The sequence below is a fragment of the Calonectris borealis genome, chromosome 6 (genome assembly GCF_964195595.1).
Source record: "Calonectris borealis chromosome 6, bCalBor7.hap1.2, whole genome shotgun sequence".
NCBI classification, from domain to species: domain Eukaryota; kingdom Metazoa; phylum Chordata; class Aves; order Procellariiformes; family Procellariidae; genus Calonectris; species Calonectris borealis.
In genome coordinates, this window is record NC_134317.1 from 22,261,033 (window position 1) to 22,276,425 (window position 15,393).

At 41.9% G+C, this 15,393-nt stretch overlaps 1 protein-coding gene across 2 annotated transcripts in view; it reads left to right on the top strand.

The window, feature by feature from the left end:
- Positions 1 to 15,393, top strand: part of CERS6 (ceramide synthase 6) — a 126,076-nt gene that overhangs the window by 99,838 nt on the left and 10,845 nt on the right. For both annotated transcript variants that reach the window (XM_075153127.1, XM_075153125.1), the window contains exon 8: positions 3,425 to 3,531. In XM_075153127.1, coding sequence (XP_075009228.1) covers positions 3,425 to 3,531 — 107 coding nt within the window. The remainder of the gene's footprint in view (positions 1 to 3,424; positions 3,532 to 15,393) is intronic.

The window sequence follows — 15,393 nt, forward strand, 5'->3', positions numbered from 1 at the left end:
AGGGATCCTGTTATGCAAGAATATATGGTCACCTATTGCAGAATCAAAATCTTGCCATTCTGATTCGATAGTGCTGTAAATCTGTTTTTATTTTTTAATCTTTTTTTAATCTAGAAGGCACATGACTGCATGAGATAGAAAGCAACAGAGAATCTGGATTTCTCCTGTTAGAAATAATTACATCTTTACAAGTTTATTTTTCTGTTTTAGCAATGTGTGTAGATCCATTCTGCTAGCTGCTAGCTGTGGGTTCACCCAAACTTTCTTCATTCCTCTTTTCTCACTACCAGACAGATGTAGTTGACAGTGTTCATTCCAGATCAGACCAGTGCGGGTGGAACTATAAAACCACTGGAGAGCAGCTGTTAGAGACTAGCTAAAACCTTACCTTGAACACAGTGAGAAACATATTTTTTCTCAATTCCTCTGTTCATTCACTGGCTAAGACAAAGAGAACTTGCTGGTATTCTCACGTGATTTGCAAACATTCAGCAAATAGACTTCCCCATACTTTAGCGGTCCTTCTAGTCAATTTGTTCAGTCTGTTCTGACTGGAAATACTAAAGCCAGTCTAAAGTGTAAGAAAGAGAATCACAACTCCTGAGAAGCATTTACTAGGAGGGCCATTACAACTCACTCAACAGGCTTTCTTCTGCTAGGGCAGTGGGTCACAGCCCCGGTGCTGTATGAGAGAAGATGGACTCCTACACGCTGCTGACATTACTGAGGGGAAAGTCAGTGCAGAGGAATAAAATTACCAAACTGCAAAAGAAGCTGGTGAAATACCTTGCCATGATGGATCAGTTGTGCACCTGACCTGTTTTACATGTTACATATTTGTAAAAATTAAAAGCTATTTCCAGAGGCCACTAGACTCTTTCCACCTACCGTTTCATAATGAAACATGTCCAGTGGAAAGCTGGAATGCAACATTTTCGCTATTCTCATTGCATAGTATATATTGGTAGGAATACCAGAGGTGAAGTTTTTTTCCATAGGTCTTAAAGCATCTGCAGGTACAGAAGAGTCATAGCAGGTTTTTCAGGAATACATAGCTGTTCTCTTAGGTCTCAATGAAAGTTATCTTGGATACTCAAAGCAGCCTAGCCACGGCAGGACAGACCAAATGTAGAGTCATTTACTTGCCTAGGAAGCCATCACATTAGTTTAAGCTGAAATCTAGGCTACTGAGAGGCAACTGTCAGAATCCCAGCTAAGTTGTTTAAGGGGTTTTGGGTATCATTGCACTGCAGTACAGCTTGTGGATTGGAAACACTGTAACCTAACCTGCTGAAGCACTTAAAATCCCACCTATTGGGGACCTTGAGACTTTTCAGCTTCAATTAATGAACACTCTGACAATTTTGATGCCAGTGTATGGATGTGAGTAGTTGCCAATTTGGTATGCTTCTGGTGTATGAGCCCCACATAGCTGACAGTTCAACCTGAATCCTTTCTGTCAGGTTCCAGCTATCTCCTAACACACTCCTCTAAAAGAGCAGGGAATGGACACTTCAGACCAAGGCAAATAGCTGCATTGTAAAATAAATGGATTTAAATAGACTAGTAAGAGTATCTGGAAGAGCTGTGTAATTCAGTTGTAGTCATGGTTTTTAAGCTTTGAAAATTGTGTTGTATTGTCTTAGGTGGCCCAATTCCATCCAACAACATACTCTTTCCCTTTTTTCGTAGTCCTTCCTTATCAATATAATTTGTAGATTTGTTATTTGAGAACTGATGAGCCAACAGATGTACTGTTTTTGAGAAATGGCGTGATACTACTGCAAGTTGCTATAGCAATATCAGCTCCACACACTATGAAACCAGCTTTTTTAGACTGCCACCATGGAAATACATCCAAAATTCCTATGTGAACTTTCAGTCATCTGAAAATCAAGGTGTTAGTTACTCTTCTGCTTTGCATGGTGGCACCAAAGTGTTCTCTTTCCCTTGAACCAGACTGTGAGTACAAACTGCTAGGAAATCCATTTGTGTCCACTATAGACTAAAAGGCTGACTCAGAATGGTTATGTGGTGCTTTCCTCATATTTTGGTGAGCACTGGTGGCTTTCCTCATATTTTGTGAGCTTCCTAACTTGTTTTCTGTTAGTGAGGATATCCTTTATATTCAGATTTTGAGTGGAAACATTGCAAAGTTATGTAACATCCAAAAGTCCAGGTTGGTTTTGGCATCTGAATTGTCTGACATGAGCATTGAGCGCTTTCAGGTTCAGTGTGTTCATACCAAAAAAATCAGACAGAATGCAAGAGTGTCTCTCACCATTTTAGACAATTCTCTGGTTTGAATTCTGCATTCAGAATAGTATTCTATATGCATAGTTGTGGTAATTTTGCTCCCTCTTCGCGCTCTGGAAAGTCTGCACAAGTAAGCGTCTTCTCAATATGGGAGCTGGATACAGGTCCCCTCAGAGGGGGACTTTGAAAGGGTTCCCAGCGATTTAAGTGGACACTAAATCAGACTCTGCGTGTACTTCATTGTGCAGTGACTCTCTGGATACATTTGACAGAAAGCATAAAGAAAGACTGTCCCTGCCTTGAAGCAGATGGTTTAAAATAAGTAAGTGCTTACACACATGAACGCTGTGGAAGCAGCATAGACGTCTTAAAACAAGCTTGCTTGTACATGCTGTTTTCTTCAGGGAGAAGAGTGCAAAGAAACTTCAAGGAAGATCAGTGTTTTAATGAGCGGTTTGAGAGAAGAGTAATTAGTGGACTTCTTCACTGAGGAGGAGTCGGAAGACTGCATGAAGACAAATGAGAAAAGCATGTAAAAATAGGCATAGGGTAACAAGTTGGAAAGCAAAAGTTGGAAAGAGAGGGGAAAAGAGCCTTGGAAAAAGATTTGAAGGGGAGGGGTATCATCTTATAGGTAGAAACTGTTCTGTATAGGCCAGAAAGGAAGAAGAGATGCTGTAGGAAAACATAGGGTATGGGGCACAATAGAGGATGTGAGACAGAGCTTATATATAGCAACACTAGAAGGTCAGAGAGCATGGGGCAGGTGGACAATGGATGGGTGCTGAAAATGCAAGGGGAGCATACTGGAAAGGTGAGAGATAGGTAGGTAAAGAGGTTGGGGAAGAGGACAGCATAAACACAATGGGGTTCAATAAAAGGTTTAGAAGAGTTTTGTGAATCTGAAATTGTAGGATTTCAAAAAGGAAATTGAATGAGGAGGGAAGAAATGAGAGATGTACTCTGGTTTTACGCAGTCTGTTTTTTTTTCTGAGAAGACATTTTCTACCTGCATGGTGGAGAGGAGTTAGGAGGTCACTGTGAAGTGGCCCAATGAAAATGTTAGCAATCTCATGAAAATCTGATTTCTTCTTCTTACAGCTTATACACAATACAAGAGAACTCAGTTGTCCTCACAGAAGTAAACAGACATTTCTTTCTTTTACAGGCGGCCAAAATGGCAAACTATTGCAAGTGTCAAAAACTGAGTGACCTTCTGTTCCTTACATTTGCCATTGTCTTCATTGTCAGTAGGCTTGGCATATATCCCTTATGGTGAGTAAGCGTATCGTTTTCCTCAAATGCTAAGCATCAAACAAGCTTGGAAATAACTATGTTGTAATTGAATATGATTCTTTGACATGACGCTGTTTCTTAAAGCACCAAGGAGAGTTTCAGACATAACCAGGTGCTGAAATAGTCTATTTGCTAGAGCGCCGTTGTGTTTACTGGGTGCTAGACAAGAAACATACAGGGCTTCTGCTGGTTTAAAGGTAGAAGTGGGTTGGAGACCACATAGCTTCAGGTCAGGGGTTGGTTGCCTGTATTGGCAAGAAGTTAGTCAAGGACAGCTCCCATGCCCCACCAAGCGCAGGCAGGAGGGAACATAGCTGGACAGCTGGCCCAGCTGGTCAATGGGGTATTCCATACCATGCTCAGTATATGAACAGTAGGCATGTTCCAAGAAGTAGCGATCGCTACTTGGTTATCGGTCAGCGCGGGTGGTGAGCAATTGAATTGTGCATCACTCATTTTGTATATTCCATCATTATCATCATTATTACTACTACAACTTTTTTTTTTCCTTTTTTTTCCCTTTTCTGTTCTATTAAACTGTCTTTATCTCAACCCACGAGTTTTTCTCACTCTTACCGTTCCGATTCTCTCCCCGTCCCACTGGGGGGGGGGGGAGGGGAGTGAGCGAGCGGCTGCAGTGGTATTTGGCTGCCTGCCAGCTTAAACCACGACACTGTAATACATACCTCTATAAGGTTGTTACTGTGTTACTGTAAGCTCACCTCTTCCCAGACAAAGGCAGCTGCTTGCATGTGCACATACTCTCTCTTCTAGATACATACACATGCATGCACACAAATAAGACATAGACATTTGATTCTTTAGCTAGGGTCTTCAACATCCAGAAGGCAGCTGGCTAGTTAGGAAATACACTGCTGTACTTCAGTGTAGAAACCCATTCAAGTTTCTCTGTAACCTATGCTCTCTATAGGAAGAGGGCTGGGAGAAGGCGTTGGCTTCACTCTTTTGTGTTCTGGATCCTTCCTTTGTCTCGTATGAACAGAAATAACCCAAATCTCTGTATCCCTATGAGAGCAAGAGGTATCTGTCATTGCATCAGAAGATAACAGTGACGGGTTTGGTTTTGGGAAGCATCAAGAATGCCAGAAATGTTACCCCCTTTGCAGAGTTTTATTTAGAGAGATTACCACCAAGCTCCTTATTTAAGCATGCAGAAGATTTACAGATGCCAATATCAATCTCTCTGCCACAGTTTCCTTTCAAATCCTCTATAATGATACCTCTTTGGGGTTTTGTTAATGCAAACAGGATAAGACCAAAGTGCCCTTAGGGAGCTGTGTTATCATCTCTGCTTAACAGTACAACATAGAAGTCTCATTTAACATTTAATGACTCCAAAGATAATGTGATAATGCCTGGTCCCTCCTGCGCTGTGAGTTGGCGAAGGTCCATGACAAAGGGAGAAAATGGATAGACATACAAACTGTGTGTTTAAAAATGCTTGTTATTTTTTCCAAGGAGCAATTATTTGTTTCTTAAACAGCTTTGCTTCCCTTTCCTCAGTCCTTCCTTGAAGCTAATTTGGCCATTCACTGAGTTTCTGTAAATGAAGTAAGCAAGTTTTTCTACTTGCATGATCTCAGATAGGAAAAATTGTGGCACTCCTGCTCGTAGGATTTCATCTGCCTGTTACATTCTGGTTTATATTGAGAAATGGAGGGAGGACCCAATTCCACCAGTGCAGTTCAGCCACTGGAGACTGCAGTACACGACTGTTTCAAGGAAGGCTCAGTCAGGTGATGACTGGATGGGTTCACAAAGGGGAAGGCAAAGCGGAAGTCATACTTGACCAATCTGATAACCTTCTATGATGAAACCACTGGCTTGGTAGATGAGGAGAGAGCAGTGGATATAGTCTACCTTGGCTTCAGTAAGACTTCCGACACTGCCTCCCAGAAGATTCTGAGAGAGAAGCTGGTAACATATGGGCTAGATGAGCAAACAGTGAGGTGGACTGAAAGCTGGCTGAGCAGCCAGACCCAGAGGGTCGTGATCAGTGGTATGAAGTCTAGTTGAGGGCCAGTAACTAGCAGTGTACTCCAGGGGTCATACTGTGTCCAGGCCCATTCAACATCTTCATTAATGATCTGGACGATGTAGCAGAGTACACCCTCAGCAAGTTTACTCATGTTCCAACCTGGGAGGAGTGGCTGACACACCAGAGGGTTGTGCTCCCTTCCAGAGGGAAGGAACCTCAACAGGCTGGAGAAATGGGCCGACAGGAACCTCATGAAGTTCAGCAAAGGGAAGTGCAAAGTCCTGCACCAGTATATGCTGGAGGCTGGCCAGCTGGAAAGCAGCTTTGCATAAAAGGACCTGGGCGTCCTGGTGGACACCAAGTTGAACATGAGCCAGCAATGTGCCCTTGCGGCAAAGAAGGCTAATGGTATCCTGGGGCTGCAGTAGGAAAGGTGTTGCCAGCAGGTTGAGGAAGGTGATCCTTCCCCTCTCCTCAGCACTGGTGAGGCCACACCTGGGGTGCTGTGTCCAGTTCTGGGCTCCCCAGTACTAGAGAGATACAAAACTACTGGAGAGAGTCCAGCAAAGGGTCACTAAGATTGTTTAAGGGACAGGAGCACCTCTCACATGAGGAAAGGCTGAGACAGGTGGGACTGTTCAGCATAGAGAAGAGAAAGCTCAGGATGGATCTTATCAATATGTGTCAATATATGAAGGGAGAGTGTAAAGAAGACTGAGCCAGGCTCTTTTCAGTGGTGCCCAGGACCAGAGACAATGAGCATGAACTGAAACACAGGAGGTTCCGCCTGAACATCAGGAAAGACTTTTTCACTATGAGCGTGACTGAAGACTGGCACAGGTTGCCCAGAGAGGTTGTGGAGTCTCCATCCTTGGAGATACTCAAAAGCTGTATGGACATGGTCCTGGGCAGTCTGCTACAGGTGACCCAGGTTGAGCAGGGTGGTTGGACAGGATGACGTCCAGAGGTCCCTTCCAACCTCAGCCATTCTGTGATTCTGTGAGCTACCTTATGTGTTTAACTGTGACTCCAGCATTTAAACCTCACTCTCTATTATTTGAAATGGCAAAGAAGGAACTGCTGACTTGAAATTTTTTGTTATTCAAACACAAACTTTACCAGATCACTGCTATGTGCTTGCCTTGCTGAATAGTCAACAAAGAGCAGATTAATCTTGTCCAGAGTGCATGATTTTGACGGAGGTCATTAGTCTTCACACATTTAACTATAAGCAGCTGCCCAATATGCTTTTTCTCTTGAGACATCTGAAAATCAGCAAGGTCAAGATTTTCCCATCCTTTACATCCTTACTGTGGTAGTCAAGTTTTGGAAAGTCCACACTTTCAACTGGAAGTGTTTAAAATAACACTGTGTGTTTAAAACTGGAACTGAAGCTCAGAAGCTGGAGGTTCGCGCTGTCTCGAGTGATTTCTGTGAAGTGTTGCAGCCAAGTGTCACACTGCGCAGGAAGCCCTTGCTAGGACTAGGCAAATTATGAATTAAAGATTGACATGGCTAATGAGAGTCAGGCATCCTAGAGCTGAAGTCTGTGTAAGTGTCCCTAATAATACGCACCTCATGCTGTCTGACTGGCGGAGTCACGGAAAAGATTACCAGCACAGTGATAAGTTACCTAGCAAGGGTCAAAAGTTGAGCCCTTCTTTACAGCTGTGGCATTTTGTGCTGGTGTTCTGGATGTGCCCATGCGTTCCTGTATATGTTAGGTAACAGCAGCACTTCTGTGCCACTTTAGATTGAACCTTGTCTGAATCCTGCTCTGTAGAGTAGCCCTGGCCCAGTGCTGAAAGCAGGGTAAAAATCAAAGTGAGTAGATCAGGGGAAGAGAGAAAGGGAAGAGGGCTGCACAGTACCTTCTGTTGTTAATGTCGGCTCCCTTGGTATTGAATATTGGGCTAATGAGGGCAGCAGGTTACGGCCATGGGTGAGGTTTGCTGCTGGGATGGGAAAGATCAGCATGGACTCTTGAAGGCAGTGAAGGCAGAGGGATTGTGTATTACGGGAATGCAGCAGCCAACAGTGTGCTCCTGTGTCACAGATGGAGTGGTTACACTGGCGATCCCTTTGCCTCTCCTCTCCCTTAATCAATGAAAGAACACATTTATTTATTTGAATATGCAAATGGTTTAGTGTGGTATATGTGATCTTTAAGACCATCTTATTTCCAGACCAAAGCCTTGATGTATGTACTTCTAATGGTTACCCTTACATACACCTATAATCACAGAGCCCAGAGGCAGTTTCATAGTTCTCAGCTGTACTGTGGGCATTGCATGTGGGATTCAGGGTTAGCAGGGATGAAGCACGGGACATATGAGCTTGTCTCTCCCAAATCCTTTTTCTCTATGAAGCAGCAATTCTAAATCTTCACCCCCATTAGCTTGCATGTCAGCAAAGATGAGTCACTGGAGTGGCAGCAGGCCAGGAAGCATAGTTTTGCTCTCCTTTGCTGAATATTCAAAATAGCAAAATTTGGTGCCTGATTAATATTACATAAATATGCAAATTTTTCTAGCATAAAAACTGAGAGGTATAAAATTGGTGTGCGTGTAATGTAAAAGGAAGACTGTAATTTATAAGAAAACTTCCCCCACACAGGGAGGCGAATACCCAAGACAGGCTTCCAGAGACGTCGCTTATGAAGCACTGGCATGCTGTTGTGCTCCAGCTTTGCACAAGTGCCATTTAATTTTGCATAAAGGTGCTAATAAAGAATTCAGAATGTATCAAATGCTGTTGTTTGAAGGTTCTTCAGCAGCAGGGCTAAGACAAAAGAAACTGGCAATTAGGTATATATTTAGCAGTCTTTCTGCAAGCATCTGGAGTTCATTTCAGCAATAACTCAAAAACCCCAGGACACTTTCTGCCTCCTGCTGCTAAGTGAATGTAGGAGTAAAGCTGCTATTTTCACTGACAAGACATTTTGCTTGTGAAATTCTCTCACTTGCGCATAATCACTGTTCTAGCAAATTACAACATAAAACACAACTCTCCATGAGTCAGGGGGAACATGATGCCTTCTCAAGTGATACAGGATTGTAGGGAGAATGAAAGCAATCTCAAACTAATAAATTATGTGAGCCCTTGGCTAGTCTAATCAGGCTGGGCAAAGCAGGTACTTCAAGGCTTGCTTTATTTCAATAGCCTTGCAATTCCTCTTCCCCAGGCCTCAAATGCTTGTTTTTGCTGTAGTTAATGGACATAGTCTTCTCTCTGTTGATAAAGGAATGGTTTGCTTTTTGCTGCTGTTTTGTTTTTCTTTCAATATCCAGGAAGGGAAACTCCATGGGGTAGTAATATTTATTAATCATTTTTTGAGGTGTGCAGAGGACAAACAGGCATCTTCCGTTCCAGGAGACGTGAGTGAAGAAGGTGATGCACTGCATTTTTCAACTTACTTTGCTCATTGCAAGCTGCAGAGTTCATGTTGTGAGAACAGTGAAACTCCTCAAGTCTGGGCTGTACAGGAGATGGAGGACTACTCACTTACTTTGGTTATTCTTCTGGAATACATGTTTTTTTTTGACAGGGCAGTTTGAATAAATCTCCTAATGCTGTGAAGAGTTTGGTATCTGAACTTGTTTTCACGGAGTGACCATGAACCAGGGTATTTCCAAGAGCTTCAGTGGAAGAAAGGTGGTTGGCATGGAGGGAGATACAAGGTTACTAAACCTGTTCATCGTTTTAAAAGATAGCTTAAGGTAGCTGCAGGTAAAGGTGTAACTTTGGGGTTTAAAAGAAGAAGGAGAAGGCTCCAAGGAAAGCCAGACTGATGTTTACCAGGTGAAAGTACCAAGCTGGGTAAGTTCAGGTTCTTTCAGGTTGCTCTGACTAGTACTAGTATGCAGTTGTTTTTCACTACTTGTGATTATTTTTATAATCAGTTATATTGTGTGAGAGGTAGAACACAGGGGGTTTCAGGGAAGTGTGGCTGACAAGTACTGCTGTCAAAGGGCGAAGAAGCAGGAAAACAGCGTCAGCATTCATGCGACCTGTGAGGTCTCAGTATGTGCATATTGCATATATGCACTGACAAATGTAAAACAGTCGCTTAACTGTACAAATGTAGATGAAAGCCTGATTTAAGCTGATTATAAAGAACACAGGTCACATTCTGCATGTGCTGTCCCTCAAATTCTCACCTAGGCAAATTTGGTGTAATCCAGGTAGTCTGTATGCCTTCCTATCCTTGATCTCTTCAGATGCTGTCAGTGCCCGGACTACTGTACCTCATTAAAAACTGTGAGGACAGACAGTCAACCACTTTGGTTAGTTGGTATGGTCTTTTTTTATGTCAGTAGATAAGTCTTAACCGGCTCTTCCTTTTGTTGAGTCTGTTTAGAAAGGTTCGGTCAAAAAAAAAAAGATGGCAAAAATAATTCCCATTGTTGCAACTCAGAGCTGTTTCAGGTGCATTTCTCCTCATCAACTGCAACGTACGGTTGCTAAATGGGATTTTTATGCCAACAAATCCTATATAAGCATGGGTCTGCCAGTCCTCTGAAGAACAACTTTGTTCCTTGTTATTCTTTCATTTTTAAAGCTCATGAGAATACACACGGTCTGGCTCATGGCTGATTTCTAATTGCCTTTTCACAGCAGTGAGTATCTGCATGAACCAGACAAGCATGGCATGATCCTCGCTGAGTTAAAATTAACTTCTGTTGACCATGGTGTGCTATAATGAACCCTAGTTACTTATTACCAGTCTTTCTCTCATCTCTGCATGACTGGCTGAATAGCTCTTCCCAAGTTTCATCACTGCTTGAACAATAGCGTGGGATATAGCCATGCTGTTAATGCACACGCTGGGTCTCCAAATAGTGATCCAGTATTGCCAGTTTGCACTGTTCTCTCTCCTTTCTTTTATCCTGGAATCAGCTTCTCTGAGCAAAATTGCAGCTTGAGTTACAAATAGGGCAGCGCAGAGCCCCAATAAGTAGCAGCTGCAGCAAAGATTTGCTGAACCTCTCTTTTTCCTAGCTTTGTTCTTTTTCTAGCTGATATTGGCTGGTTTTGTGCAGCTCTTAACATGCAGGGAAGTTGACTCGTCGTCTTTCATACTGGTTTTCTTTCCTGGCACATTTTTTCCTGTTTGGCCCTTGGAGCATGTGTGTTGTGGGAAGGCAGCATGTGGACCCTGGCAGAGTCACCCTGCTTTGTTCCTCTGAACATATCGGTAAAACAGAAAGCTCAAACCTACCATTAAAAAGCATCCTACGATGTCAAAGCAATACGTAGGCACTAGTTAAAGCAAGAATCCAGGTCAGTTACTTGTCATGGTAAGAATTTAGGTAGCCAGATAAATCCCAACTGCCCAGACTTTGTGTGGACTCTGAATGAACACAGTGTTTTGTGATGGTTTTAGTTACTCTCACTGGATCCTGAAGTCAGTGAAAATCTTTCTAGCCTGGCTAGTATTATGTATTGAGCTGGACAAACATCTCTGATTGTTCTACAGTAAAATAACTTGGTTTTTTATTAAGAAAATAAATCTCTTCTGACACTGTTTTGAGCTCATTTTGCTCAGAATATTGTCTAAACGAGAGCACAATCTAAATTGTCTGTGGGTGGCAGATATTGAAGGAATAAATTGTGATTTTGATCCAAGGTACTTGATTCCTGATGTTATTCAGGCTGTCAGTGAGTGGATGCTGTAGAACTAACAAAAATTATCTAATGTGCTTATATTTCAGGCTGTTTGTAGTTTCAGCAGGCAACTTATAACCCATCAGTTTAGCAAAAGCATTTAATAAAGTTTTTCGCAAGCTAATTGTAGTATATTTGAAGAACTCATAGACTTCAATTTATGGATTAAAAAGAAGTCTCCATAAATTTACTCACAACTCTTATCTTAGCTCTTTAGCAGAGCATATATAATGTTGTCATCCCATCTGCTTTTGACAAAATGTACGTTATTTGATGTTGTCCTTCCTGATGCCTAGTAATTTTATTTCCTCAGATTGTTTACAGTGCTTTTGAACTCAGGCCTTTGAGTGCTACATGAAGCAAAGCTGAAGTGTTTGGAGTGCCAGGTTAATACTGATCCAGCTATTTACAGGGAAGCTATAAGAAATGGAAAGGTTACAGGTGTCATTCACCATTGTGGGTTTGCAGTGTAAATAACAAAAAGTGGCATTTGCTCAGTGTTTCCATTTTTAAGATTTTCATGTGATCACAACAGGAGAAAATTATATGAAAAAGGATTTCATCAGACTTCCAAAGCTGATTCTTATCCTCAGTTTTAGTTTCTATAGACTGTACCCTGTGGCTGTAATAATGCTTTCTGTTGTCAAAGATAGGCTGTTCAGTCAGTGTTTCCACTTTCCTCCTTTTATTATGAAATAAGTCCTTTCTAAAACCTGTGCTCTGATTGAAAAGAGGACAGAAACCATTGCTGTGGCATTTCTTTTGCTCAGAATTATTCTGATGAGAGTAAATGTCTCAGGGGAAGGGAATCGGCATTGGCGTGTTTCCTGTGGCCAGGCACGTTAGCCACTTCTAAATCAGCTCAGCAAGGCATGGTGACTGGAGAGTATGGATGACCCAAGGAAGCTGAACTGAGGGTTGCTTCTGCCATGGTAGTCAGCTTCTCATATAAGCTGCTTTGTAGTCAGCTGAGGTTCTCCAAGTCTTCTCTGAAGTTGCATCACTTGCGAGAAGGAGGGGAGAAAAAAAGAGGCTGACCATGGGAATTTGAAGTTTGACTTTTTTTTTCTGAGGGCGTGCTATGTGAGGAAACTTTGCCCCAAAATACATGTTTAAGCGTTGCCCATTCTTTGGAGGGGGGAGTTATGCTGGTACAGTAGTACCACAGACAGCCCATATGAGTGCTGACAGTCTAGATGGCTGTAGGTAGTTCGAGCACATGCAAACATTCTGCTTCTTCTCAACCCCTTTTCTCTTAGAGGCTCTATCTGTAGCACCAGGGTTTTCTGTTAGTGGAGCATATTTTGTAGAGCTACAGAGTCAATATAAAAGCGGAACAATGCTACTGGTTCACTGCGAGTTGCTGATGTATGTGGGACATAAAAATCATAGCTGTACAAAAGCATGGGAGTATAATAGTTAACTTACCGGCTTGAAATAGTAAATGGCTTTTGAACACCATGATCAACAGCCGTGATGCAGCTAGGAGGAGGTCATTGTGACTAAACACTTGGGGAGGAACCCAGCACCCATGCAAGTGAGCACATTCTGTTGGTTTCATCAATGTTGCATGATGGCAGAGTTTGATCCATAATAGCTATAAAAGTAGAGATGATTATTAAGAAAATTGGATTAAACTGAGAACTGAGGCTGATTTCCCAGACTTTGTTGTGGAGGAAATTCTTATGATGGTTGTGGGGGCAAAGGTACAGTTAATTGGGTTTTTGGTGGTGTTTTTTTTCCATCCACATCTTTTGGCATTTCTTCCACAACTGGACCATAATACTTGAGTCATTTGTTTGAAAGATGAGTCCTTGGCAGCCACTGTGCCACCACACTTCCTTAAGCTGCGTGATTCTTAAGGATTTTAAAATTATTCCATTACTCTAGGGAGATGTTCTCAGGACTAGGCCAATGTATCCAAAGTGTGGTACTCCTGCTATTGATGGTATGTAAGCCACCTGAAAGACATTGGGTACCTGGCAGAGAACTGGCTGCAGCTGTTCTGTGATGTTTTGTGGGCTTTTGAACTAGTTCTGTTTAGTTCCTGCATTTACAGAAAAGTTTGGGTAATCTTTTTCAGCCAAAATATCTGCCATGGCATATAGCTAAACACAAGGCAGTGTGTCAGTGTGTGCTCCAAAAGCAAGCAGAAGAAATATTCCTTGAGCAGAGGTACTGCACTTATTTTTAGTCAACAGAAAGAGGCATGGGGAAGGCTTTTTTGTTCTCTGATACCCTGTTTTGCAAAGGTTGGAAACTGGCCTCCTTTAGTTTATAATAAATGCCTTTCCTATTTGGAGAATAACATGAACTCTAGGTAAATGGATCTTGATATGTATTCTCTGTTGCTCATATAAAAGTTTTATGTGTGCCTGGAGATTTTCAGATTTGGAAGTGTCATTCTTAGCATAACATAGTTTCTCTGTGCCTATGTTATGATCACAGGCCTTTATACAAGCATTTTGCCAGAACACATTACTGATACAACATTTTGCTGAGTATAATTACATTCTGCTAGGAAATTTGAATTCTCTCCATATCCTAATGTCTATTGAAAGACTCTCCTGAGATTTGAGCTTGGATTGTGAAGGTGTCTCTGACCTCGTATTCTTGTTTTTTTCTATCCACAAGAGTGGAAATACTATTATTCATACCAGTGGCTGCAAAATCAGTTAATGGGCAATAGCTGTTGATGAGAAGAAATTGAGTGAAGAGAAAAGCACAGCTGAACCCAGGACAGTGACAGCTTGATCAGAATGGTCTCTTTTACAGTACATCAAACATGAATAATTTCCTGCCTGTTCCATCATTTTAGTTAAGTAATTGGAAATCCCATTGATCTGCGCAGGGCTTAAAATACTACAGTCTCAGTGGCAGGGCTGTGATCTCTGCAAAGAGGTATTGTTCCCGATTAGTATTAGAACAGGAGGCACCCATCTCTACAGCAGCGGAGCTTGTATTAGCACCGAGTCAGGAAATCCTCTGATGTGGGGCTGGTATGGGTGAGCAGAACTCCACGTGATGCTGAGCTCACTGATAAAATTGAAGTGTGTGGATTTAATGTTGCTCTGAATACTGACTCAAGAGTGTATGTCCCTTCTGTCGCTGCATTTTGTAGAGATCTTTCATCAACTTACTGTCTAAAAGAAGAGAGTAATGAGCATTATTACCAAACCAAAAAATCTGAGGAATCCATCTGAGATGCTGTTGAAAGATCATCTCTCTCTCCCCACCCCGTCCTTCCTTCCCTGTTTCATTAATGCTGTGTGGGTGACTGGTTCATCTGACTCTTCTCGGTGCACAGTGGGTCTCTGCTGCTCCCCTCATATTTGCCATGCACTCATTAGTAGCATAAATCCCACTCTGGGGACTGAAAACCTAAGAGACAGCAGGATCTGAAAAGGGAAACCAGCTTGTTCTTCCACTCAGCAAGAACCAAGAAGCATCTGTTCAGAGCATAACAGTGATATAGACACAGTCCTAACAGCAGCTGGCTGAGCTGAAACTCAGAAGAGGAAGAAGTTTGCAGTACAGGCCTTTATGTACTGGATTTACTATAGTTAAATATTTAGCTGTGCTGCAGCTTGAGGGCTCCAGGACATGCAAGTGCTATAGACCAAAGTTTCTTGAATTTAATGAGTATTTTGCATATCATTTCATTCCCTTCTCAGGTAAAAACTTGGGTAACTCATCTGAAGTCTCTCATGCAGAAACATCTGTGTGTCAGGTCACCTGTTACGTAAAGTTAGCTTAGCATTGTCATTTTAAGTAACTAGGACAGCCTGGGATATGAAGTCCTATTAGATTTCATTCAAGGTCTAAATCCCAGAGAAGATAAATGTTGACTACTGATGAAATGTGGCTGATTTATCATCCTATGGCTGATCAACATGTGCACCTATGTGTGTTTTCCCACTCCACTGCCTCTTCATTTATCTGTGAATGTCAGTGATACTTTTTTTATTTGTCAGCTTTATGGGATCTTTTAAGCAAGTAGTCCATAGTGTTTTATAAACCAGCTAATGAATTAATTCTCCCAGCATCTTTGTGTGGCAGACAAGATGTACCAATACCTTGTGCGCATCTTTAACAAAAAGTAAACTATGTAAAGAAATTAGAAAATTTTTTGGATCACATAGTAAGTTAATAGAACAGCTAAATCCAGAATTTAG